The sequence below is a fragment of the Ictidomys tridecemlineatus genome, chromosome 5 (genome assembly GCF_052094955.1).
Source record: "Ictidomys tridecemlineatus isolate mIctTri1 chromosome 5, mIctTri1.hap1, whole genome shotgun sequence".
Lineage (NCBI taxonomy): Eukaryota > Metazoa > Chordata > Mammalia > Rodentia > Sciuridae > Ictidomys > Ictidomys tridecemlineatus.
This window is the reverse complement of record NC_135481.1, coordinates 79,243,473-79,270,133: the sequence shown is the minus strand read 5'-3', so window position 1 is coordinate 79,270,133 and position 26,661 is coordinate 79,243,473. Positions and strand designations below refer to the sequence as shown.

At 32.4% G+C, this 26,661-nt stretch overlaps 1 protein-coding gene across 8 annotated transcripts in view; it reads right to left on the bottom strand.

Annotated features, from left to right (window-relative positions):
- Ralgapa1 (Ral GTPase activating protein catalytic subunit alpha 1) overlaps positions 1-26,661 on the bottom strand; it is a 217,398-nt gene that overhangs the window by 49,582 nt on the left and 141,155 nt on the right. For 7 of the 8 annotated variants that reach the window (XM_021724701.3, XM_021724700.3, XM_078050215.1 and 4 more), the window contains 4 exons: positions 19,450-20,311; positions 17,233-17,304; positions 6,810-6,933; positions 1,437-1,592 (listed from right to left, as the gene is read on the bottom strand). In XM_021724701.3, coding sequence (XP_021580376.2) covers positions 1,437-1,592; positions 6,810-6,933; positions 17,233-17,304; positions 19,450-20,311 — 1,214 coding nt within the window. The other variant, XM_040275655.2, reaches the window with a different exon arrangement.

The following is a 26,661-nucleotide window of genomic DNA, read 5'->3' as shown; positions in this document are numbered from 1 at the left end:
GGCAATGTATAGACTAGGAAAAAAACTTTGCAAACCACATATCTGATAAGGGATTAATATCCAAAACTTATAAAGAACTCTTTTTTTTTTAAAGAGACAGTGAGAGAGGAGAGAGAGAGAGAGAGAGAATTTTTAATATTTATTTTTTAGTTCTCGGAGGACACAACATCTTTGTTGGTATGCGGTGCTGAGGATCGAACCTGGGCCGCACGCATGCCAGGCGAGCGCGCTACCGCTTGAGCCACATCCCCAGCCCTATAAAGAACTCTTAAAACTCAATAATGCTAAAGTAAATAACTCCCTTAAAAAATAGACAAAGGACCCAAACATATATTTTTTTCTGGAGAATAGCCTACGGGTACATGAAAAGGTGGTCAACATCACTAATTATCAGGAAACACAAAACCACTACCAGATTTGTTAAAATGGCTACCATAAAAAAGAGTTGATAAATGTTGGTGAGAAAACAGAGGAAAGGGAACCCTTGCACACTGTTGGGGGGAATACAGATTGGTACAGCCATTGTGGGAAATACCATGGAGGTTCCTAAATAAGTTAGAAACTACTACATGACTCAGTAATCCCTCCTCTGTGATAAAAATAACTACCTCATTAAGATATCTGCACTCCAAAGATTTGGAAGTCACCTAAGCATCTATATTCATGAATGAATAAAGAAAATGTATGTTTTTGTATGTATGTATATATAATGGAAATTATTCAGTCTTACGATAAAAGAAGATTCTGCATTTTGCTGCAATATGGAAGGATCTTGAGAACATTATGCTAAGTGAAATAAGCAAAAGAAAAACACTTCATATTCTCATTTATATGTGGAATATATATGTGTGTGTGTGTGTGTGTGTGTGTGTGTGTGTGAGAGAGAGAGAGAGAGAGAGAGTGTACTAAGAATAATACCATATCTAAAGCAACTGAGGGGAGAAAATGAAAAGATATAGGTTAAAACATAAAACAGTGGATATGCAGGATGAACAAGTCTAGAGAGCTAATTAACAGGAGGACTGTAGTTTAATAAAACTGTATAGTATTTGAGATTTTAGTTTAACAACAGATTTTTAGCTGTATTTTTCTATCATATAGAAGTAACTAAGTGAAATGATGAATGTTAATTTGCTTCTCTGTAGTAATCATTTTACTATCTATACGTATCTCACAACATGTTGTAAATTTCAAATATACTTAATAAAAATTTTAAAAAGAGAATTGTATTTTTTAATCACAAAATCCTTAAAGAACCATTGTTCTTTGAGGAAATTACACTTTACTCTAAAATAATCCTGTTTTTGAAGACCACACTGGGTATAGAGATACTACACTGAGAAATAGTGCTTGATCACTTGGATTAGTTACATATTTTATATTTTTTTCTTTATTATTAGATTTTAACTTTAACATACTTTTTTCTCAGCACTTACTTTTTTGGTCAAAGAGTCATCAGAATCAGAAGGCATTCTTGTTGATACATGAAATATTACTTCGACCGTAGAGGTAGCAAAATATGGAGTGGTCAGTCCAGTGCTTTTGTTTTTTTGTAGTCCACCCATAAAACCACAATGATTCGTAAGATTTACCTAGAAGCAATAAGACACATAAAATGAGTCAACTAAATACAATTCAAAAATACCATTGAAAATGATTCATTCACTTTACACAAACAATGGGAACAAAGTCTTTTACATGTTATCAATAAATACTAAATCTAGAACTGTAGTTGGTCCTCTGTATCTGCATCTTCCATTTATACAGATTTAACCGACTATGCACTGAAAATATTCAGAAAAAACTGTGTCTGTACTGAACAGGTACAAACAGCTTGTCATTATTCCCTAAACAATACAGCATAACAACTATTTATGTAACATTTACATTCTATTAGGTATTATAATTATCTAGAGATTTTTTAAAGTATACAAGAGGATGTACATTATGCAAACACTATGCTATTTTATATAAGGGTCTTGAGCATTCACAGATTTTGGTATCCAAAAGGGGTCCTGAAACCAATCTGCCAAGAATACTGAGGTACCCCTGTATGAGGAAGAGCTAATCTGTTCAAGACTAGCCTATATTTTTTCTTAAGTATGAGGATTCCTAATGAGTAGGAGTTAATTAGGAAAGAAATTAACTGCTGTGCACTATGCATCTTTTGTTAGGGAATTAGGTGTTAATAGTAAATTATAAAGACTGAGGGTGAAAAAAAAGTTCAGAGAGTAAAAATCAAATCTGGAAATGATTTGGGGAAGAGTTAAAACAGTAATGTCAATTTGACAGAATGATTAATTAGGTGTGTCATATTTACTCATAAAACTGGCTTCCTAGTTTTTAAAAACCAATCATAGTCCAGATCAAAAATTCAACAATGCAGAACTATACTTCAATTACATTAAAAAAAACTACAAGGAGGACTTTAAAAATTTTATCTCCTGACTATACACATTAATATCAGGTCATTGCATTAGATTGTATTGACTTGTGTGATACAAAGAAACAAAGAAATTATGGTCACTGGAGAAAATTAGGGAAATACAACAAAGAAAAAAGAAAGCCTAAAAATAATGTCTTTTTACTAGAGAAAAGCACTTATACATATACTTTTTTTCAAAAAATATTTTTTGGTTGTCAATGGGCCTTTATTTTATTTATTTATATGCAGTGCTGAGAAATGAACCCAGTGCCTCACACATGCTAGGCAAGTGCTCTACCACAGAGCCACAACTCCAGCCCTTGTACATATACTTTTTCCAGCCCTTATGCATATAGTTTTAAACAATAAAATCTGATTACATGATACAATGGAGAATTACAAAAATAAATTCCTATTTTATATGAATTAAACATGTTTCATTATTAATTACTAATTGCTGAACATATGAAAGAAAGATTTGTTTTTATGCCATTACTATCAGATCACCTCAATTTCTTAAAATTGTTTTTAAAATTTAGTTTTGGCTAATTAATATATTATTAAAAACTCAAAAGTATAAAAAGGTATACCAAAATATTTTCTGTATCTCTCATCTATCACTACTCAGTTCCCCTCTTAGAAAACAACTTAAGTATTCTTCCAATAGCATTCTTTGCATATATAATTAAATGTTGTGTAAGGTGGTGTGTATATACACATGAAATATGGAAATACAATGTTCTGTACCTTGCTTTTTGTATTTAAAATATCTTGAAAAATATCCCTTCTACAAAGAGCTTCATCATTTTTTTTGTTTTCATGGCTTCATGGAAGCTCATTATATTAATGTATAATAATATAACTAGTTTCCTACTTTAAGGATATTTAGGTTGTTTCCAATCTTGCTTAAGTCAATGCTTCAGTAAATAGGAACACTGAGTATCTATCATGTCTTATTTGTGAAAAACAGATCTGTGGACAGACAGACAGAAGTTAGAAGTTAAACTTCAAGTCAAGGGCATGGACATTTCTAATTTTGAAACACACTACCAAACTGCCTTCTTTAAAGGGCACCAACAATATATGTGAATGCCTGTTTCCCTTGTATCCTCTCAAATACAGTAATATATCAAACTTTGATCTTTGCTAATCTGATGGGTGAAAAATGGTAGCTCGGTATAGTTTTTTTTTTAAGTGAGAAAGTGATCTATTTTCATGTCAATTATCTGATTATATACAGAAGATAAAAGAAAGTCTCAATTTAGTGTTCCTTTGCTGTAAACACCTTTGTAACATTTTGCTAGTCTGTTTTTAAGTTAAATACTTGGAGATAACTGCAGATACTAACACTGATATGATTAAGAGATAAACATTTTCAATACCACCAGGATCCCCCATGTTGCCCTGTTATGTGAGCTGCATCTACTATCCCTTTCACCCCAGCTCTTCCTTAACTCCAGGAAATCACTCATTTGTTTTCCATTTCTATAACTGTCATTTCAATAATGTCTTATAAAAGGAATCATGTTGTGTGTAACCTAAGTGTTGAAGATTTTCCCATTACCGTTTTTTTTTAAAAAGAATCTTTATTTTCCTTCTTTTTTTTTTCCTGGCATTAAAGGAAAACACAGGGTAGGACACCTGTAAACAAATCATTGTAGTACCCCAAGGCCATAAAATTTTGTGTGAGGACAATAAAAGGCCATTTTCATGAGAATGAGTTAGATGGTTGAGCTAGATACTAGGTGAGTGCTCCACAGAGCCATTATGGAGGGAGAACATATTCCATGATTTCAATGCTCTTAAATTTGTTCAGGTTTGTTTTATGGCCTAGGAAATTGTCTATCTTGATATGTCCTATGGGCACTTGAAAAGAATGTGAATCATTGTGTTGTTGGGTGAAGGACTTTAAAATTGTAGAGTAGATCCTGATGGCTGATGGTATTGAATTCTTCCATACACTTGCTGATTTTCCATCAAGTTCTCTCAATTGCTGAGAGGGGGAATATAATTGTGGATCTGACTATTCTTCAGCTTCTGCTTCACATCTTTTATAGTTCTGTTGTTTGATGCATATACATTTAGGATTGCTTTGTCTTTTTCGTGGACTGATCCTTGCATAAATTATATAATGTCCCTGTGTCTCTGGTCATTTTCTTTGCTCTACAATCTACCTTTTCCAGTATTAATATAGCAAATCTAACTTCCCTTTGATTGCATAACTTTTCCCATCCTCTTACTTTCTGCCAGATTCCACTATTACATTTAAAATTTCTTTTAGATAACACATGGGTGAGTCATACTTTTTAATCCATTCTGCCAATCTCCATCTTTTAATTTGTTTTTTAGAGCATTTATATTTCACATAATTATTAATAGAGTAGGGCTTGTGCCTAATGTTATTATTTTTTTGTTTTCTAGGTCTTATTTTATTTTTTCTGACTCCTATGGGTTACTTAAACATTTTCTAGAATTCTATTTTTATTTATCTATCACTTTATTGGAGTATTCTTTTTTGAATACTATTTAATGGTTGGTTGCCCTAGGTCATGTGTGTGTGTGTGTGTGTGTGTGTGTGTGTGTGTGTGTGTGTGTGTGTGTATAAAATATGTCCTGTGGGCACTTGAAAAGAATGTGAATCATTGTGTGTGTGTGTGTGTGTCATCACAGTCTATCAATATACCTACTTGAGTATAGTAACCCTAACTTAATGTATTTCCCTTTACCCTCCCCACTGTTTGTAATATAACTGTCATAAATATTTCCTCTCTATATATTTAGAAATACATCAGATTGTGTTATAAGTTTTTGCTTCTACTGTCAAACATAATTAGGAAAACTCCAGAGAAGAAGGAAAGTATAATATTTACCCTTAATTTTTCTTTTCATGCTCTCTTCCTTCCTTTACCACACTCCCTTTCTGTTAACAGAACTTGTTTCTGTGATTGTTTCAGGGTAAAACTTAATGGTAACAAGTTCTCTTTCATCTGAGAGTGTTTTTTCCCTCAAAGGATATTTTTGCTAGTTATATTCTGAGCTGACATTTTTCTTTCAGCACTTGAAAAAATACTATGTCACTTCCTAGTGTTCTGATTCTGATGAGAAATTTGCTATCATTCTAGTTGTTTTTGTTTACCCTCTTAAAACAGGTCTACTTTTTTCTCTGCTCAAGACTTTTGTTTTTGTCTTTAGTTTTTATAATGATGAGTCTTAGTATGAATTTCTTTTGGTTTATCCTGTTTGGGTTTCGCCTAGTACTTTTAGGTTTCTTATAAAATTTGGGAAGTTTTCAGCCATTATTTCTGTCAGATAAGGCAAGGCAGGCAACCTTGAGTTGGTTGCCAGGACACCATAAGTGCTACACCTTTCAATATTTCTTGACTTGCTGTCAGAGACTCTCATTTAGGAGAACACCTTCTTGAACTGGTGCCAAACCTCTCTGGGGCAAAGTAGGATTTGGGGTGAGTGAGTAGTGTGCCTTCTTTTACAAAGTAAAAGAACAGAAAAAGAGAGGCAAGAAAGTACAGATAAGCCCTCTAGCATTAGTTATTAGTAAATTGAGGATCTGAAAATTAATTTCCTTGAAATTAAACATGCACATGTGCCCACAGAAAGCTCTGTACAGTCTAAAGTCTTAGTTTGAAGATCACCAATCTATTGGTCATTGTTGCAAGGAAACTCTAGATCTTCTAAACCTATGAGTTCAGTACTCTGACAAAATATTGTCTCAAAAAAACCAGTCACCACTCTGACTTTCAAAGTCCCAATTGCTACTATATTCACAGATGAGATGTAAGACAGAAACAATAATAAACCATCATTAAGTTATTGTATCTCCTAAAATAATGACTCTAAAATAGGCTGAAAAGAAAAAGAAAAATAACCCTCTGCTTCCAAATAGCCATGGGCTACATTTGTGATTTCAAACAACAGATGGAAAATATTTTTTTAAAAATTGTATTTGTGCTGAACACTATAATACAGACTTTTTTCCTTGTCAAAATTTCTTAATACATCAGAGTTGGGGTTGTGGCTCAGTGGTAGAGTGCTTGCCCAGCACATGTAAGGCACTGGGTTCACTCCTCAGCAACACATAAAAATAAATAAAGGTATTGTGTCTGTCCATCTATAACTACAAACATATTTTTTTAATTTCTTAATACATCATAATAACTATTTATACAGAATTTATATTTTATTAGGCATTACGAGTAATCTAAAGATGAATTAATACAGGAGGATATGTGCATAAACACATACTTCAATGTTTGATATAAAGGACTTGAGCATTTTTGGATTTTGGTATCCACAGGGGATGAGGGACCAATCTCCCAAGGATAACAAGGGATGACTATAAAATATTTGGTATAATTTAAAAAAGTACCTCCCAACCAAGACCAGCCACAAAATCTTCATATGCTTGACTTCCTCCAGTATTGGTGAGAATGGAGTGTTTATCTTCTTGTCCTTCAGCAACATAAAATACTGCAATCTTATGTGTCTCTCTGCTGTAAAAAAAAAAAAAGATTACATCATTCAATAATTCATTTTTCCATTCATTCATCCAATAGTTAAGTTCTATGTACAAAATATATGGCAATAAGAAAACGAAAAAAGACTTTGATCTTATAGTCTACAACAGGACAAGTAATTACAACATAAGTAAGACATCATAAAAGTGACAAAATTGCCTTGGGAATAGAAAAAAGGCATGACTACTTCTGACTGGAGAAACAGCAACTTCTAAGGGAGAAAGGTAATACTGAGTTAGGGGAAGGTTAGAAGATTGACAAATGAAGAAAAAGAGTATAAGGAAGGACTGATAAATGTGAATGCATAAGCATGTGAAGAGTTGTATGTTGTACAATATGCTGAATCCCAGGGCTAAAAATATTTTGTTTTAGAATTAGTAGGAATATAGAGATGAATGAGAAGTGATTAATTCTTTCAGAGTACTTATAATACAAAGGAAACATATATAACTATAAAACTGTGTGGATTAATTTTCAAGTCCTTACGCATTTTTAGATCTCTATAAAAATTTCAAGGTATTCATAAAAGCAAATTTCTTATCAGCAATTTGTTTTTCCAAGCTAAGTAGGGTACACTATGCTTGGCAATGTTGATTTATCAAAGCATGGGTTGACAACCTTTATTCCCAGAAGGTAAAGTTACCATACCATGAAGGAATTACCAAAACTCAAAACCACCACCAACAAAAAAACACCCCACAATAAACAGAAAAAAACTATAACCAATAAGTAAATGAGAACTGAAGTCAAGGTGGGTGCATTGTATCATGTCTGAAATCCCAGCTACTAGGGAGGCTGAGACAGGAAGATCAAAACTTTGAAGCCAGTGAGATTCAGTTTCAATATAAAAAAATACAAAGGGCTAGGAAGGCAGACCAGTGGGGTACAGTGCTTGCCTAGCATACATAAGGTCCTGGGTTCAATCCCTAGTACTGGTAACAGTTTAGTCTGACAACCAAATTCTGCCATGCATCTTGAGGAAGATGCCAATCATGATTATGGGTTTCAATATCAGCAACAAAGAGGTTTCAGTGCTTTCAATAATAGCAGTATTTTGCTTAGGCTGGTAAATACAAACGCAAACTTTTAGATGCATCATTAGGATAATTAGTATAAGCAGTAAAGTATAATTTGGCAAGGCAAAGGACCTCCCAAAACCACAGAGTATAGATCTGTGTGGTCACTTTCCCAAGTAAAATATAATTTAACTACTGAAAATGATTCTTAAAAAAATCATTCAAAGTCTTTGGATATATCCTAAAGGCATATAGAAAATGGGGAAATATTCATTAAAGAAAATATATTAAGGGGCTGGGAATGTGGCTCAAGTGGTAGCATGCTCGCCTGGCACGTGTGCAGCCCGGGTTCGATCCTCAGCACCACATACAAACAAAGATGTTGTGTCTGCCAAAAACTAAAAAATAAATATTAAAAATTCTCTCTCTCTCTTTTTAAAAAAAGAAAATATACTAAATCTTGGGAAGAACAGTTTTTGACACATGAGCTACAACTTGTTCCCTTACCCCACCCCCTTGGCTCCATATTAGAAGTTTTGCCCTAAGCATTTTACTCATGTCTAGAAGACAAAGATATCCTCTTCTCCTCCAGATCCCAGTCTGAGGCTATAGTTTTATTATGGAAAATGTAGGTTCCTAGTGGCATTTCTCATGTTTGCCTAGCTCTGTGTTACAGAAGTTCTTCAGGGGTGGATGAGTGGACCACATAGACTACCCTTTACTCAATCAGTTCCCTTTCTTAGAACAGAAACTTCGGGTGCTCCAGGTTGAATTTCCTAACATTCTCCATTCTAGCTTGCTAGGTGCATGTATAGATTTTGCTAGGAGAAATAAGTTAAGAAGAACAGTGACTGCCAAACTCTCCCAAGATCCCAATTATAGAGCAAAGGTGTCACTCTGGGAAAAGCCAGTTGCTGACTCTGGCTCAGGTGTGATAGAAGATAGGTATCTAGGATAAAAGGCAGGTCATAAAGGCAAAGAACTTAGCAGTAGTTCTGCCTGAAAGGAATGACTTTCAGGCAGAACTACTGCTAAGTTGACACAACTTGGAATAAAGCAATTAAGAGAAGCTAGCAGCTTGATGACAAGAACAAAACAGCAAAGCAGCCAGAAGTTTAATAAAGAGGAAGAAGAAAAGACACAGCAAAGAAGAGCCTTTCTGGGATTAATTCTGCAGGTCAAAATCTTGTGCATAGGTACCATACTGTGTCCAATCAGGAGCAATTAAGAGTAAGGTATACAACATTTCCAAAGTGACAGAGACCTATCAACCTAGGAAAAGCCTCAATGGCACTGAGTAATACTCTCAGGGTAGAAGCCTAGGAAGTGAAGACTTAAAAATAACATCTGGTCATTCCTGGTAGTCTGGAAGTCTGTGTGCAGGGCCCAAGGCTATATTCCTTTTGGAATAATTAGTGAACCTTCACACTATTAGTCTGTGGGTGAAGGTGGAACAAACAATGGAAATGCTGGCTCTACTAATATCAGACTAATGCATGAATATCAAAACAAGAGAGAAAAATCAGTGAAACCAAAATTGTTTCTTTAATATCAACAATAAATTAACAATTTTTAGCTAGATAAGAAAAAAAGACTTTACTAAAATCAAGAATGAAAGAAGGGACATCACTATATACATACAGAAATAAACGGATAAAGGGATACTATGAACAACTGTATGTGAACAAATCAAATGTGAGATTAAGTGGACAATTTCCTAGAAAAACACAAATTACTAAAACTGACTTGAATAAGAGACTGAATATATGAATACATGTAGCAAGACTTTGATTTAAACATTTGATTGGAAAGGAAGAAGTAAAAATATCCCCATTTGCAAATAACATGATTTTATATATAGGAAATTCTAAAGAATTTACTAGAAAGATGTCTAAGCTAATAATGAGTTCACCAAGATTGCAGGATACAAAAATCTACTACATTTCTATATACTAACAGTAAACAAGCCAAGAAAAGGAAAAAAAATCCTTATAACATCATCAAAAAGAATAAAATACTTAGGTATAAATTTAAAAAGCACAAAACATATTCTGAAAACTACAAAGCATTGTTGAAATAAAGATCTAAATTTTAAAAAATTCATGGATTAAAAAACTTAATACGGATGACAGTATTTTCTAAATTGATCTATAGATTCAATGCAATCCCTAATAAGATCTGAGTTATCTACCTTGTAGGAACTGACAGGCTAATAATAAAAATTCATAGGAAAATGCAACAAACCCAGAATGGACAATCTTGAAAATGAACAGAGCTAGAGCACTCATACTTCATGATTTCAAAACTTGCTGCTGAAGAAATCAAAGCAATGTGTACTGACATATAATAAGAGCCACATATCCAAAAATAAACTCTTGTTTATGGTCAATTGCTTTTTGATAATGATACCAAAGGGGGGGAAAACTTTTTAACAAATGATGCTGGAATAGCAGGTCTAAACCCACAAAAGCCTTAGAAGAAAATATGAGCTTTCATTAGGCAAGGTCTTCTTTTTAAAAATTTATTTATTTATTCTAATATGTTATAATGACAGAAGAATGCATTTCAATTCATAGTACACACATAGAGTACATTTTTTCATTTCTCTGATTGTACACAAAGTAGAGTCAAACCATTCGTGTCTTCATACATGTCCCTCAGGGTAATGATGTCCATCTCATTTCCACCATCTTTCCTAACCCCATGCTCCTTCCCTTCCCCTCCCTCCCCTTTGCCCAATCCAAAGTTCCTTCATTCCTCCCACGCTCTCCCCTAACCCCCATTATGGATCAGTGTCCACATATCAGAGAAAACATTTGGCCTTTGTTTTTTAGGGATTGGCTTCTTTCACTTAGCATGTAGACAGAATAGAGGACACAGAGGCATGGTCTTCTTAAATACAACACAAAAGAGAAAATAAAAATTAATCAAAATTAAACATTTTTGTATTATGGATGATACTATCAAGTAACTGAAATGACAATCTACAGAATGACAGAAAATATTTGTAAATCATATCTTATATGGAACTTGTATCCAAAATGTATACAGAATTCTTACAGTTAAATAGTAAAAAGGTAATTTTGTATTAGTTTCCTAAGACTTCTAAAACAAATTACACAAATTAGGTGGATTTAAACAATATTTATTCTTTCATTGTTCTGAAGGCTATTAGTTAAACCAAAGTGTTGACAGTGCCATGTTCCTCCAAAGGTTCCAGTAGAGAATTTTTCCTTGCCACTTCTTAGCCTCTAATGGTTGTTAACAATCCTCAGCATTCCTTAGCTTGTAGTTATATCATTGCAATTTCTGCCTCTACCTTCACATGGACATCTGTCCTATATGTGCATATGTCTGTGTGTCTTCAAATGGCCTTCTTATAGACACCAGTCATCAGATTAAAGGACAAATCTAATCTAGTATGACCTCATCTTAACTAATTACATCTGCAACCCTCTCTTCAAATTACAGTGAGGCTCTGGATAGACATGAAATTGTAAGGAGACACTATGCAACTCAGTGCAGATTTGAACAGACACTTTCCCAAATAAAATATATAAATGGCCAATAAGCACTGAAAAATGACATTATAAGTTATAACAGATATGTAAATCAAAATCACAAAAAGATACAGCTTCATATCCACTAAGATTAATATTAAAACATAGACAACAAGTGCTCTAGGATATGAAGAATGTAGAACACGCATACCTTTTTGACAGGTATGTAAAATAGTGCAGCTACTGTACCATTGGCAGTTCCTCAAAATGTTAAAAGAGTTACTATAGAATCCATCAATTATGCTCCTAGGTATATACTCAGGGAAGTGAAATATGTTCAAGCCAAAAACTGTACAGGAAATGTTCACAGCAGTATTATTTATAACATTTAAAAAGTCAAACCAATGGGGCTGGGGCTGCAGCTCAGTGGAAGAGTGTTTACCTAGTATGTATGAGGCACTGGGTTCGATTCTCAGCACCATATAAAAATAAAAATAAATAAACAAAGGCATTTGCCTGTCTATCTACAACTAAAATTTTTTTTAAAAAAAAGTCAAATGAACTAAATGTCCATCAATCAATGAATGAAAAAACAAAATGTAGGATTATCCACAAAATGGAATATTATTTGATAATACAAAGAAATGAAGTACTTAGATGTGCTATAATGTGGATAAGCTTTTAAATCATCATGGTAAGTGAAAGCAGCTTCCACAAAAGACCATGTTTTGTTTGATTCCATTTATATGAAATATCCAGAATAAGCAAATCCATAAAGACAGAAAATAGATTATTATTGTTTAAGGTCAAGGGACAAGGAATGGAGTTAAGGAGGAAATAGAAAGTAACTTGGTAATGGACACCAGGTTTCCTTTCAGAGGGACTGAAATATTCTAAAATTAGAATATAATGATAGTTGTGCAGCTTTGTGAATTCACTGATAATATGTTGGTTAATAATTATATTTCAATATTGGTTCATAAATTTTAACAAATGTACCCCACTAAGACAAGATACAAATAATAGGCAAAACTGAGCAGGGGAGAAGAGGTAAGTGGGAACTTTGTACTTTCTAAATGGTATTTGTGTAAACCTAAAACTATTCTAATTTTAAAACATGCTTAAGTTAAATTAAGTTTAATTAATTAAGTAAGTTAAAGAGATGGTGTAGACTGAAAGAATTTTAGACCTGATGGTAAGGATACAAACTTATAGAAAGATAATTTCAGCAGAACCGTAGTTTGTAAAAGCTAGACCTGAGCTGAGCAAGATGGCAAGAAGAGATGATTCCTTCCCCAAGGACTTGATCATCTAGTAACAAAGACAAATTATTTTGAAAGAGGAATCAGAATTGGGAACTTATAAACTACATAGAGTTTTTGTACATAGCTCTTTTTTTGAAAAAAGTAAAAAGAATAACTAATAAGAGTAATACTAATATTCAGTGTGATGTGTGCTGTTATAGATAAGTGCTACAGGGTTCTGTGGCACATGGAAGTAGATAGTTTGGGAAAGTAAGTAGAAAGAGTTTAGGAAAGATGATTATCTACATCAAGAAAAACAAACAAAAAATCCCACAAAACTACAATAAAACAGGAATATAATAAAAATTATGATGTCAAGTATAAATATCTATTAGGAAAAATCTCAATAATACATATTTTGTATTTTGGAAAACAAACAAGAAAGTTGATCCAAGAGTTAAAAGACAGGGGTTGGGGATATAACTCAGTTGGTAGAGTGCTTGCCTAACATTCACAAGGCTCTAGGTTCAATCCCCAGCACCACCAAAAGAGTTAAAAGACAAATAAGGATGAAACAAACTGAAAGAAAAATTAGCAATTTTAATTCTCGTGAACTTTAAAATTTTTTTTTCAGTTGTTGATGGATTTTTATTTTATTTATTTATATGTGGTACTGAGAATCAAACCCAGTGTCTCACACATGCTAGGCAAGTGCTCTACCACTAAGCCATAACCCCAGCCCAATTCTTCTGAACTTTAAAAAATTTTTTTTAAATTTATTTTTCTAATCATTATACACAACATCAGAATGCTCTTCAATTCATTGTACACAAATGGAACACAATTTTTCACTTTTCTGGTTGTACACGTAGTAGGGTCACATCATTCATGCAACCCATATATGCACCTAGGGTAATAACGTCTGTCTCATTCTACCATCTTTGCCATCCCCATGCCCACTCCCATTCCTTCCCTTCCCTCTGGCCAATCCAAAGTTCCTCCACTCATCCTACGCCTCCTTCCATTATGAATTACCATCTATTAAGCAACATTTAAGTTTACTTTATAAAGCTGGATATAACCTTAATTCTAAAAAAACATACAAAGAACAGGATAAAAAAATAACTATAAAACCTGTGAAATTAATGGACTATACCCTTACTCAAAAACAAAAACAACAACAACAACAATAACAAAAAACTTTTAGGATATCTAACACAATAGGAAGTCAAGAGACTAGGCAGGGTTTACTCAAAAAAATGATAAATATTTTTATTATTAGCCATCTACTGATATTAAAACTTAATGTCAATTAGTTAAGAAATCAAAATGATATGAATACCTGCATAGGGCCTGAAAAGTATTTCAATAATATTTAACACCTTTTCCTTATAAGAACCCCATAAGACAGACTACTTTCTCAGCATGATAAAAATTATCTTTTTCAAATCAGAAATAATTTTTCCCATTACATCAGGAAAGACAAGCATGCTCACTGTTTACTATATTATTCAACACTATCCTGAAAGTTCTGGGCAGAGGAATAAGATATAAGCAGAAACAGCCCTAACTATTAGAAAAGAGATTATCTGTACAGCCCTAACTATTAGAAAAGAGATTATCTGTAGAAATTGATTGTATACCTAAACAAAATTTAAAGAGAGAAAACTATAAATTGTTTAAAATAAATAAGAAAATTCACTAAAAATTTCAGATAAAAGATGAATGAATATTAAAAACAAGAAAACTTAGAAGATATAATGGGGGAGATGTTCTATTAATAGCAACAGAGGGGCTGGGTTTGGTTCAGCAGTATAGAGCATGTGTGAGGTGCTGGGTTTGATCCTCAGCACCACATAAAGATAAATAAAATAAAGGCATTGTGTCCAACTACAACTAAAATATATATGTTTAAAAAAAAGAATAGGAAAGGAATAATAAAAACACCTAAGAAATACCAAAAGTAATATCTGGGCCTTCGAATAAATAAAGAGACATAGCATGATTATGAACAGAAAAGATTATAATAGTGATGTTTTTCCATATGAGATGTTTATTGAAAATCCAATCATATACTAAGATTTTTTTCTTGAAAAGTAACAGCATAATTTTAATGTCTTTAGATGACTAAAAAGGCTAGAATATTGAAGAGAATAATAATACTGTGAGTAAAGGGGGGGCAGGTGAGGAAGATGACTATACCTATCAGATATTAAGATACATTACCAAGCTATAATAAATCACAGTGTAACACTTGTACAAAACAACAGAAAAATCAATAGAAATGAAGAGCTTTGAAGCTGACAGCTTAATATTTAATAAAAGAAATATCAAATTAATGGCAAAGGTATGGATCATTCAACAAATTATATCAATAGACAACATTCAAGCTAGTTTCAGTTGCCATTCAATAATTCAAAATGTAATCCAGGAGAAATAAAGAATTATTAATGTAAAATAATTACCACCGCAACCAATTGAAGATCTACAAGGAAATCTAACAGACTGTTTGACTGATTTCAAAACAGAATTCTATAAGCACAACAAACATTTGAGAAAATCTAAAGAAAAATATTGAGAGATATGACTACATAAAAAGGAAAAACCTTTATGTTTATCTCAAGTTGAAAACTGTAAACTGTAAAACTTCCACTATGAGTACAAAACTTAATCCTTAAAACACATACACATGCAAAGTATTGCCATTAAGAAATATTCTTAAGTAGAAACAGAAAAGGGATGCTAAGAGAGAATTTAAAAACAGGTTCAAATTTCACCTAAATATATAAAAAAAATTCACTAGTAATAAACAAATAAAAATTACAAAACACTATCATCTGCCACTCAAGCTATAGATTGAAAAAATATAACTAATATCTTGTGCTGGCTAGGTTGAAGTTCTACAGGTGTTTTTAAGTGACAGTAGAGTTACAAATTATTACTTAATGGGAAGTAATTTTGTAACATATATGGCTGGAAGTAAGCTGTTGTGCTATGACTTAATAATTGTATTTCTATGTATCTATCTTGGAGCAAGAGACTGTAAATTTCCAGAAATCACAGAACTTGGTGTCATAAGAGATTATTGCTAAAGAATATCTAAAGGAGGAAAATGCTCACAATATAATAAAGTTAAAAAAAAGGAATTAAGGGCTGCGGTTGTGGCTCAGTGTTAAAGCATTCACCTAGCAACATTCGAGGCCCTGGGTTTGATCCTCAGCACCACATTAAAATAAATAAAATAAAGCTATTGTGTCCAACTACAACTAAAAATTAAATATTTTTTAAAAAGAAATTAATATATAACCCTATGATTCCAGTTTGGTTAAAAAAAAAGTAAAAGAAAAAGTTGTTTGAAAAAAGAGTGAAAAATTTTTTTTGTTGTTAACAATAGTATTACAAATATATGGATATTTTTTGTTTTATATTTTCTGTAATAACTAAAAAACAATTAAAATTATTTTAAATAGGTCATTTTGAGAAAAGCTAAAAACTTCACAACAAAAGCTGGTTAGAAATTATGAGAATATGATTATACTGATTGCATATTTCCATAAATTTGGTAGTAAAAGAGCATGAGAAGAATAAAACAGAGTTTGAAAAGATAATGATGGAGGAAAGTTTTCATTTTTGATTTGTTTAAAGACAGATAAGAAACATGTTTATGGTAAGAGGAGTTAAGCAGAAATACAAGTGAAAAAGGAGGTTACATCTTTAATTTTTATTTTTGCAGTACTGGGGATTGAATCCAGAAGCACTCTACCACTGAGCGATGTCCCTATACCTTTTTACTTTTTATTTTGAGATAGAGCCTTGCTTAATTGCCCAGGCTGGTTTTAAACTTGTGATCCTCCTGCGTCAGCCTCCAGAGTAGGTAGGATTATAGGTGTGTACCACACACCTGGCTAAGATTACCTTTTAAAGAAGATCTTAAAACAGACAAAAGATGCAAAGTAGAGAAATATATGTAGAAGAAGAAAACAAGATGATTTTTCTGAAATAAATGTGAGGAAGATGGTTCAATATAGAAATTTTAAAGAAGAGAGGAACATGTAGAGCTGATTCATATGTTCCTGTCCATTTATGTGTTCCTGTACAATTGTGATGTCACAGTGGGTGGCTAACTTCAAGCTAGATTTTCAACCTATCAGAATCACTAGATTTAATTAATGAGAGATATGACTAATTTTATCAAAGCATGAGAAAAAATCTAAGGGCACTTTCCAGGTTCAATTAGATTTCTATGATTTAAAAGATGATTTTGAAATGCAAATAAAGTATAACCAATTACAAGATACCCAAAATTTTAATGCAATTCTAAATTTTCCTTAAAATTAATATATATTTCTAAGGTATAATGAAATACTTTCTCAGAAAGTACAATACATATAACTCAGAAAGTTATAACTCAACAATAAAGTATAAACTCCCTGTTTACAATATTATTCAAAGTATTATTCTAAATAGAGAATGAGAGTGGCTAATTATAAATGTGAAGATTTTTCAACAACTTACCACTGCCTTGAATCCAAGTTCCTAAGTTCTCTAAGTAGCTTTTCATTTTTCTTCAGGAGATGAAAGCTCCTCCTAAATAGAGAGATTTATAAACATTTTCATCACCTTTGCAGTGAATGACATGACAGTCCCGGAAATACTTTCCACTCTACTCATGCAACTTTTACACTTTTCTTGCCTTTTCATACTTCTAACACAAAGGAGAACAGACCCTAAAAAAAATGTAAAGAATATATGTCATTATTTCTACCAGGTCTTCATACATTTCTGTTAGTGGATCATATCTATTGACCACTTCAATCCTTCCTTGCAGATGCTTCCCAAACTCATATCTAGAAAAATGAATAAAAGTACTTGTAGGAATTTGCTTTCCTCCTTACTTTATATATATATATATATGCTTATATATATATATTAATATATATGTGAATATATAGTGCAAATACATGTAAAATATATGTATATTCTTTTACACTATGAAAACCTATAATTTTTTGCCAAATCTGTTCTACAGTTATTAAATATGTACACAAAAATCAATGCTTGCTGTGATAAATACAGGTTCCCATCTTAAACTTTTCTCAGGAGACAAGATATAGGTTATTCCATAGCAAGAGAATAGAATGCATTTATACAATAACTAAATGATAATTATCCGTATGTGGACATATAAGACAAATTGTGTTTCTGATAAAAATGTGGCCTAGGCAGAGAATACTGCTTTCTAATAAATGGAGAAATTTAAATCAAGTAAGACTGTAAACACTCCATTTCAATGTTTTATATACATTTGGATTACTTTAAGATTTATTCAATGTCCAGTGATATCTAAGCTTCTTCCTCTTGCAATAAGTGGAAAAGAAATGATACATTAAATAGTGCTGCTTCTTTCCAGTTTCCTACAATTTTTTAAAAATAATTTTTTAGTTATCAATAGACATTTATTTATTTATTTATTTGTGGTGCTGAGGATTGAACTCAGTGCCTCACACATGCTAGGCAAGTGCTCTACAGCTAAGCCACAACTCCAGCCCTCCTACAGATTTTTATAGCATAAAAATTTAAGACTAGGGGTAGGAGATATAGCTCATATGAGAGTGCTTTTAGTATGTACAAACTTTGGATTCAATCCCCAGCACCAAAAAAAAAAAGAAAGAAAAAGAAAAAATAAAAAACCAAAACCAAATAAAAGCCGACTCCAACAAAACCTAAATGTATATTAATAATGCTTTATAGTGACATAAAATCTTGGTGTTTTTGTGTTTTAATTCTTTCCACTACATGAGGTGAGAATTATTCTTAATTTGTAGACTCTAACTTAGGTCATCTAAGTCCAATGCTTCTTTTCATTTAACTCTTACCTTAACGCTTGAATACGTGTGTTTACAGTAAGCTGTTTTTCCTTTCTTTTTTTTTTTTTGTTTTTGGTGCTGGGAATTGAACTAACAACCTCATGGGTGCTAAGCATGCACTTTAATATTGAACTTTATTTCTAGCCATGCCTTTTTAAATAAGATCTTGTAACATGCATAAGAACACAAAACACTAAGAGAACAACAACAACAACAAAATCCAATTCCTTTCTTGATTTAATCCCAAATCTGGGATAATTTCCCTAATTTGAACCAAAAATGATCAAACCACAGTTGGTCTAAAAAAAATTGTTGGACTGGGTGTAGTGGCACAGGCCTGTACTCCCAAAAAAGTAGGAAGATCACAAGTTCAAGGTCAGTCTTGGCAATTTAGTAAGACCCTGTCTCAATAAAAAGAACTGGAGATGTAACTTAGTGGTAAAGTACCCTGGGTTTGATCCCCAGTATCACCAGCACTACCACCCCCAAAACAATACACAAACATACAAAAACAAAACAAAACAAAACAAAAAAACAGAAGAAAGAAAAAGAAATTGTTAGGCTAACATAATAACATGAAGGTTGAAAAAATATTTATTTTTAATCATATGAGCTATAATTTCTAAGTTAGACAGTTTTAGTAATCATTCTGAAACTGTTGATGGTTTACTCAATTAACTTTTTATCTTCCTGAATCCTGATAATAATTAAATGGTCTCCAAAAAATATGCCTACTGGTCAAAGATGTAATTAGTAGATAAAATTTAGTGAGGAAAAGAACGGAGACTAAAATTCTCAATCAGAAAGTTAATAAGACTAACATTAAAAAAAATTAAAAAAGGAAAAATTTCTACTTCATTCTTACCGTTTGTCCCAGGAATTCATTCCCAATATACTAAGAAGCAATCTGCAATAATAAAATGCTGACTGAGGTTTTTGAGGTGTTGGTTCATCTTGTTCCACGGCTTTCATGTTTAAGTCATTAAAGTGCTTCTCAACAAATTCTTTTTCCTCAGTATGTTGCTTAAGGATAGCATTTATAACATCATTCTCCTGTTTTTCAGAAATGCACACAGGTTGTGGAGCAGGAATATTAAGTGAGATTCCAGTTCTCTGTAAGCACTCAGGACTAGTAATACCCAAATACTGTAAGAGTTCATCAAGAACATCTTCTTCATCTCTTATTGTATCCCAAGTTGGTACGGTTTCTCTAAATCTTTTAAACTGGAGGGCAAGTTCATCTTTCACTGTTATATCTTCTAAGCATTCATTAGATGTAGGAGGTTCTTCTGGCTTCTCTTGGTGAGACAATGAAAGTATGAAAGATGTAGGTTCTGATAAGCCACTTACAGGAGGTGGTCCATATAGTATGGCAGAATCCCATGAATATTTTCCAGAGAGATCGCGTACTATGATTCTGACATTTGAATTGGCCGAAGCAAGGCCAGCTGATAAACCTCCTCCAGGCATACTCTCCTCTGATCTGATCTGGATACAAGATACTAAAGTTGTATTGTTTAATACAAAGAACTGGATATTTGGACTCTCAAAGAGTTCAGGAGAAAGTTCAGTACTTTCACTGTAATGATTGTCATGATTTTCACAAACCTGACTTGTTAACATAGCAGGACCACCACTCATTGGATAATGACCCAAGTGATTTACCAGATGTGTAATAACAGTTCGAGCTGCAATAGAGATTAATCCTTGTTGCATTTGGGTTTTCACTAGAAATAAAAAATATAAATGAGTGGGAATACTGCTGTTTCCTAGAAGTCATAAAAATAATAAAATGTCACAACAAATATGTACTTCATTACATTCTTAAAATCACTATCAAATATTTGAATAAATATTAATATTCATAACTTAGATTCTGTGTTTAGGAATTATGGTAAAGACAGAAGAAAAATAAAACTTCAAAAAAACCCCAGTTATTTTACAAGAAAGCCCTTTTTAAAAAAATATTTATTTTTTAGTTATAGTTGGGTACAATACATTTTACTTATTTATTTTTTAAAATTTTTATGTGGTGCTGAGGATCGAACCCAGGGCCTCGCACATTCTAGGTGAGTGCTCTACCACTGAGCCACAACCCAGCCCCAAGGAAGCCCTTTTTGAAATTTTTGCTAATGAATTCATAATTTAAACCAAAGCTTTTATATGTCTATCACTTTTGAAGGATCAAAGTATTAAAAATCAATCCCTTGAAATACTCTAAACACAAATTAAAAAGCCAATAAAATCTATCTTACTGATAAGTTTCTTATCTCATGAATAGATTCCAGATTCAGAGACATAGTTTACAGCACACTTTAAATGTCATTTAATTCTGGCTTTTACTCATGATGTAAAAGTGTTTCTGAGAAAAGTGATATTCCAATTAAACTTTAGGAGTCAGAATGAATTTAAACAGCAAGTCAGTATAGCTAGTATATGCCAAGGAAATATTATTTTAAAGGCAAAAATAAGGGCTCAGTGGTAGAGCATTTGCCTAGCACGTACGAGGCCCTGGGTTCGATCCTCAGCACCACATAAAAATAAATAAATAAAATAAAAGTATTGTGTCCAACTACAACTAAAAACAAAAATTAAAAAAAAGGCAAAAATATTTAATGAGCCTGCTTATGTATTATATTTTTCTAAGGAATCTTCTGGGTCAGTGTTGTCTAGTCTAGCAGTTAGTTGTATGCAAAATCATTTTTTTCTTTCCTAAGTACATTAAGGAAAGCAAACAATGCACTTTTGAGTAACTTTAAAAAGTTGAATGAAAGAATAAAATAAGAGAAATAATATAGTAGTTTGAGAGGCCTACACAGGCAAGAAACTTTATGTGAGGATTTAAAGAAGAGAGTTAACAAGGATGACAAAGGACACACAGAGGACACAAAATAGATAATAACTTGTCAAAGCCAACTAGTTAAACACTGCTAGTGTGATTCTGTGATCAAAGGAGGGCTGATGCAAAAGCTAGATCTGGATTGAGTGGTGTCAGAAGAACTGATTTGACAGTTATCTTGATACTTTCCCATTGAAGAAGTAAGAGTAGAGTTGTTACTGCTAAAGATGTATTTTTAATTCATGTTAGAAGAGATGCTTAGTTTTGTAATATTTCTGTGGGTATGGTTAGTGTTCTTGCCTCTATTTAGTTTTAGACATAATTATGGAGTGATTATGTTTAATATTCTACCACAGTCAGAGTAATCTTGCCTGATAATATTTTCTATTCTCTGAAAGTTAACCAGTTAGGAACACTAGAGCTGAGCTGCCAGAATAAATATTATTTAAAAATATTCTGAACAGGCACAGTGGCACACACCTTGTAATCCCTGCTACTAGAAGGCTAAGGTAGGAAGATTTCAAGTTTGAGGCTGGCCTCAGAATCTTAGTGAGACCATATCTCAAAATTTAAAAACCTATAACATCTCTAGCAATTAGAGAAATGCAAATTAAAACTAAACTGAGATGTCATTTCGCTCCAGTCAGAATGGCAACTATCAAGAATACAAGTAACAATAAATATTGGTGAGGATGTGGGGGAAAAGGTTCACTAGTACATTGCTGGTGGGACTGCAAACAGGTACAACCACTCTGGAAAGCAGTACGGAGATTCTGCAGAAAACGTAGAATGGAACCACCATTTGACCCAGTTATTCCACTTCTCAGCATATACCCAAAGGACTTAAAATCAGCATACTATAGTGATGTAGCCACATCAAACTTTATAGCAGGTCAATTCACAATAGTTAAGTTATGGAACCAACCTAGGTACCCTTCAGTAGATGAGTGGATAAGAGAAAATGTGGTATATATACACAATGGAATACTACTCAGCCTTAAGGAAGAATGAAATTATGGCATTTACTGGTAAATGGATAGAACTGGAGGCTATCATGCTAACTGAAAAAATCCAATCCCCAAAACCCAAATGTTCTCCCTGATATTTGGATGCTGACACACATCAGCATATGTGGGGTTTGGGGGAAAAATAGAAGTTCACTAGATTAGACAAAGGGGAATGAATGGAAGAGGGGGTGGGAATAGGAAAGACAGTAGAATGAATCAGATATAACTTTCCTATGTACATATATGAATATACAACCAGTGAAACTTATCATCATGTACAACTGCAAAAATGGGATCCTAATTAGAATAAAGTGTACTCCATGTATATATAATGTCAAAATACACTCTACTGTCCCATATATCGAAAAAAATTTAGCTATAGATGGACATAACTTATTCTATTTATTTATTTTTATGTGGTGCTGACAAGTGCTCACATGTGCTAGACGAGCAATCTACTACTGAACCACTATCCGAGCCCCCCCAATTTTTTTAAAAGTTAAAAATCACACAGTGGCAAAGTACTCCTAGATTCAATTCCTAATACTGTAAAACAAACAAACGAACAAGAATGTTCTGATTTATATAAAACAAAATCTCTAATTTTAAATATTTAATTTGATGACTTTCAGTAATTGTATTACCACCAACATAATCAATACATAGAAAAATTACATCATCAAAAAAGAATAAATTTTATGTAAACTATACCTCAATAAGCTTAAAAAAAAAGATCTACTAGGTTTCCCATTGCTAGTATTTCTCAAAAAGAATACTCAATAAAGAATAGTGTCACATTTTTAAGGTTATAGGCCTTATGATTCAGAACTAATACTGGTTTTAGGAAGAGAGTCCACAACTAAACCACTGCTATGCCATTAATACTAACATGATCTTTCCCAACTCTGAAAAAGAAAAGTTTTTTTAAGTCTTTTTAAAATTTTAAAATGTTACTATCAAATATTTAATCTTCCATTATTGGTCAATTTTTTATATCTATATACATGTAAGTATGAAAATTTGTTTCTTAGTATATGATCTATTTTTAAATTTATACTAGCTCTGAAAATTAGCCATTCAATACTAGAAGACAACACTAAATGATTAACCTTAATTTAATCCTCCATTTTCAAGACTGTCACTGGATAATGAGAACAGGGGTACTGCTTTCCCTTCTCTAATTGCAACTTAGAATATAATTATTCTCCACAGCATCAGTGTCTAATCTAGCTAGTGTTCCTCATTTTTCACATGGTTTATAAAGGTAAGTGATTTACCTGCCTTAGTTTCACATCAGGGCTGGTCTTTTGCCTTCCAACTCTAATTTCTATACTACTTTCCCCTTTTGTTAAAATAACTTTTTCTTTGTAAGATATAGAACAATGAATTTAAAATGTATTTTTTCCTGTGTATAGAAACTTCATATAAAGTATTCCTTGGCATAAACACCAAATACATTTCTAGGATCAACTAAAAAAGTTCACCTAAATAAATCTAAATTGTGTTTAAATGGTAATAAAAATTAGAATTAATAATTTAAAATTTTTTGATGTAGAAATTTTTTTCTATACTTTATTCTCCCTTTTTTCCTATTGAGTGATATACATAAATGGATGACTCATTTTAAATAGTGAATCTTCTCTTCAAAACAAAAAAGTTTATATTCTTAACAAAGGAAAGAACAAAATTTAATAGAAATGATCACAGAAATGGATTCACAATTCCTGATTTTGGTTTGCTGTGATCATGAATAAATCAAAAACTCCCAGACTCATTTGTAAAAGTGAATTAAAAACTCATGTACAAAGCCGAACATAACAGACACAATAATTTTGAGCACATTATAAGTAAAATGCAATTTTTCTGAGTTCCTTTTTCAAACTTGCTTATAAATGCCAAGAATGAGCCAGCCTTTTCTCTAAAACAAACCCCAAAACCCAGGTGCCAGTCCATCCTACACATCTTCTTTCCAAAGGAAGAGACAGTGGAAATGCAGTGTCAGAGCTTGTTCACAAATCTGTCATAATTATTAACACTGAAAACACTAAAAGGATTAACTTAAGATTCCAGATGTAGGTAAAATAATTGTTTCCCCTAAGTTGCACTCTAAATTCAGGATATATGCATATAGATGGAAGGTTAAAAATCTATTTGTTGATTTGGAAATTATATTTATTTAGACTTATTTTTGAGCTATAAAATATAGAACAGACATCTTTTATACTTATCTTACTAAGATATAAAGAAGACATGAAATTCTCTAATTTAGAAATTCAAAATGAAATTTTAAAATAACCAACTTTGTGAGAATATGCAAAATGAAGATATCGATGCTTCTAAGACTTTATGTAACTAGCATTCATTTAAATAAGTCTATTCAGGGTTGTCTTTTCAGATTGTCAGATTAAACAAACCCTACAGCATTTGCAGCAAACCCATAATTACAGATTATTATGGCATACAAAAGCAGCAAGATATAAAAAGCTGCTGCAATTCACTGCACTGTAATAGAACACGCAGAGGAAGTTAATTTTGGCAAAAGCTTTAAATATTAGCTTTTCATAATATGTATAGGTGAAACTATAATTAGGACAGAATGAATCCTTTGGAGCCTCCTTTCACTCTGACCCTGCAAATGATGACTTTTTGCTAATAAGACTACTGCCATTTGACAAAAAGCCAACTTCACTACCTTTCCTTATTCTTTAGTAAATTTAATAATTACAGCTACTCCTGCCAATAGTTCTCAAATCAGACTTGTTCAATCCAATACTGAGCTGATTAGGGACACTCTGTGTTTATAATTCATTGGCCGAAAAAGTACTTGAAGATGATGAAGCATGCCTTAGACAAGGGCACAATGATCAGTCATTTTCAACACATTACCTCCACCCCCCACCACAGCATGTAGTCACTACAGACCACAGAATCACCTGCTGTTAGCTCATGGCTGTTCCTAAAAGATTATTCATTTATCTGGTCCTCAATACCTTTGAGGAACTCTAAAGGGAACAATTTAATACATTTAGAGAATAATATTTTATGGAGTATTTGGTATCAATATTAAGCCCATCTATTTACATCTTTTTCTCTGCTTCTTGCACAGTGACTGATATTGTACAGTAAAATTTGTATGAAACACATTAAAAACTTCCTTTTATATAAGTAAACTCCATTTACTGTACTGTTTAATAAATATGCTATCCTGTATTAAATCAAAACTTTATAATTTTACATCTGAAAAAAATGCAAAGAGCACTAAACTTTTCACAAAACATTAAAATAAATGCCCTAATTTACAACGTCAAATCTAAAGAGATAAAAATTTTAAGTTGCTTATATCAATTACTGTCTACATTTTTTTGCTATATTATACTTCCCAGTATATCTCTTTTATATCTGAATAATAATTTAAATCTTGTATTCCTATTACACATGTTTATTTTTGTTCTAGACAAGCCAGTAGCAACTTATGGTCAAACCCCAAACTACAGCCTGAACTCTTTGACTTCTAACTTTGTATCTTCACTTTCATTGTATGTCATCAATCACTTATCATATTCACATCCTAGATATTTTAATCATTTATAACTGTTCTACCTTTGAAAATCAAACTCTTCCTTTATTGCCTACCTGACTACAATCTCCCAGCTAGTGATTTCTCAACTGTGTTTTGTGGTCCTTTTGTGGTCCATGTTTTATTAGTCATATGCAGAGCTTTAAAAAAACTCAGCAATCCTAGATTAATAAGTCAAAATCTCTATGGATGGGTTGGAAGCATCAATATTCTACTTAATACCAACTACATCTACTTTCTGATTTCCCAGATCACTCTTGATTTTTCCCAATTTATTAGTCACTTACTGGAAGCAGCTCATTCTTTACCAAGACTGGATTCCATAGCTAAACCATATACCAATATTCTAAAATGCATAATTTCCTTGCATTTTGGTTACATCCACCTCACTAATTGTTGACTGGTGCAACCAAAAATTCTTGGTTTCCATTTTCTATTGGGCTCTCAATAAATCCTGTGAAATTCCTAATTTACTTCCATCTTCTTTTTCTTTCTATTCCCAGAGGAATGGCTAATCCTATATATCAATACTTTTCAGGTCATCTCCTTGGGGACTTCACCATTAATGATACCCTTCCCACTTAATTCCTTCTCAGCTTAAATAAATTCAACTCTCTTCATTCTTAAAATTTCCTTAACCCAAATTATCCTTTA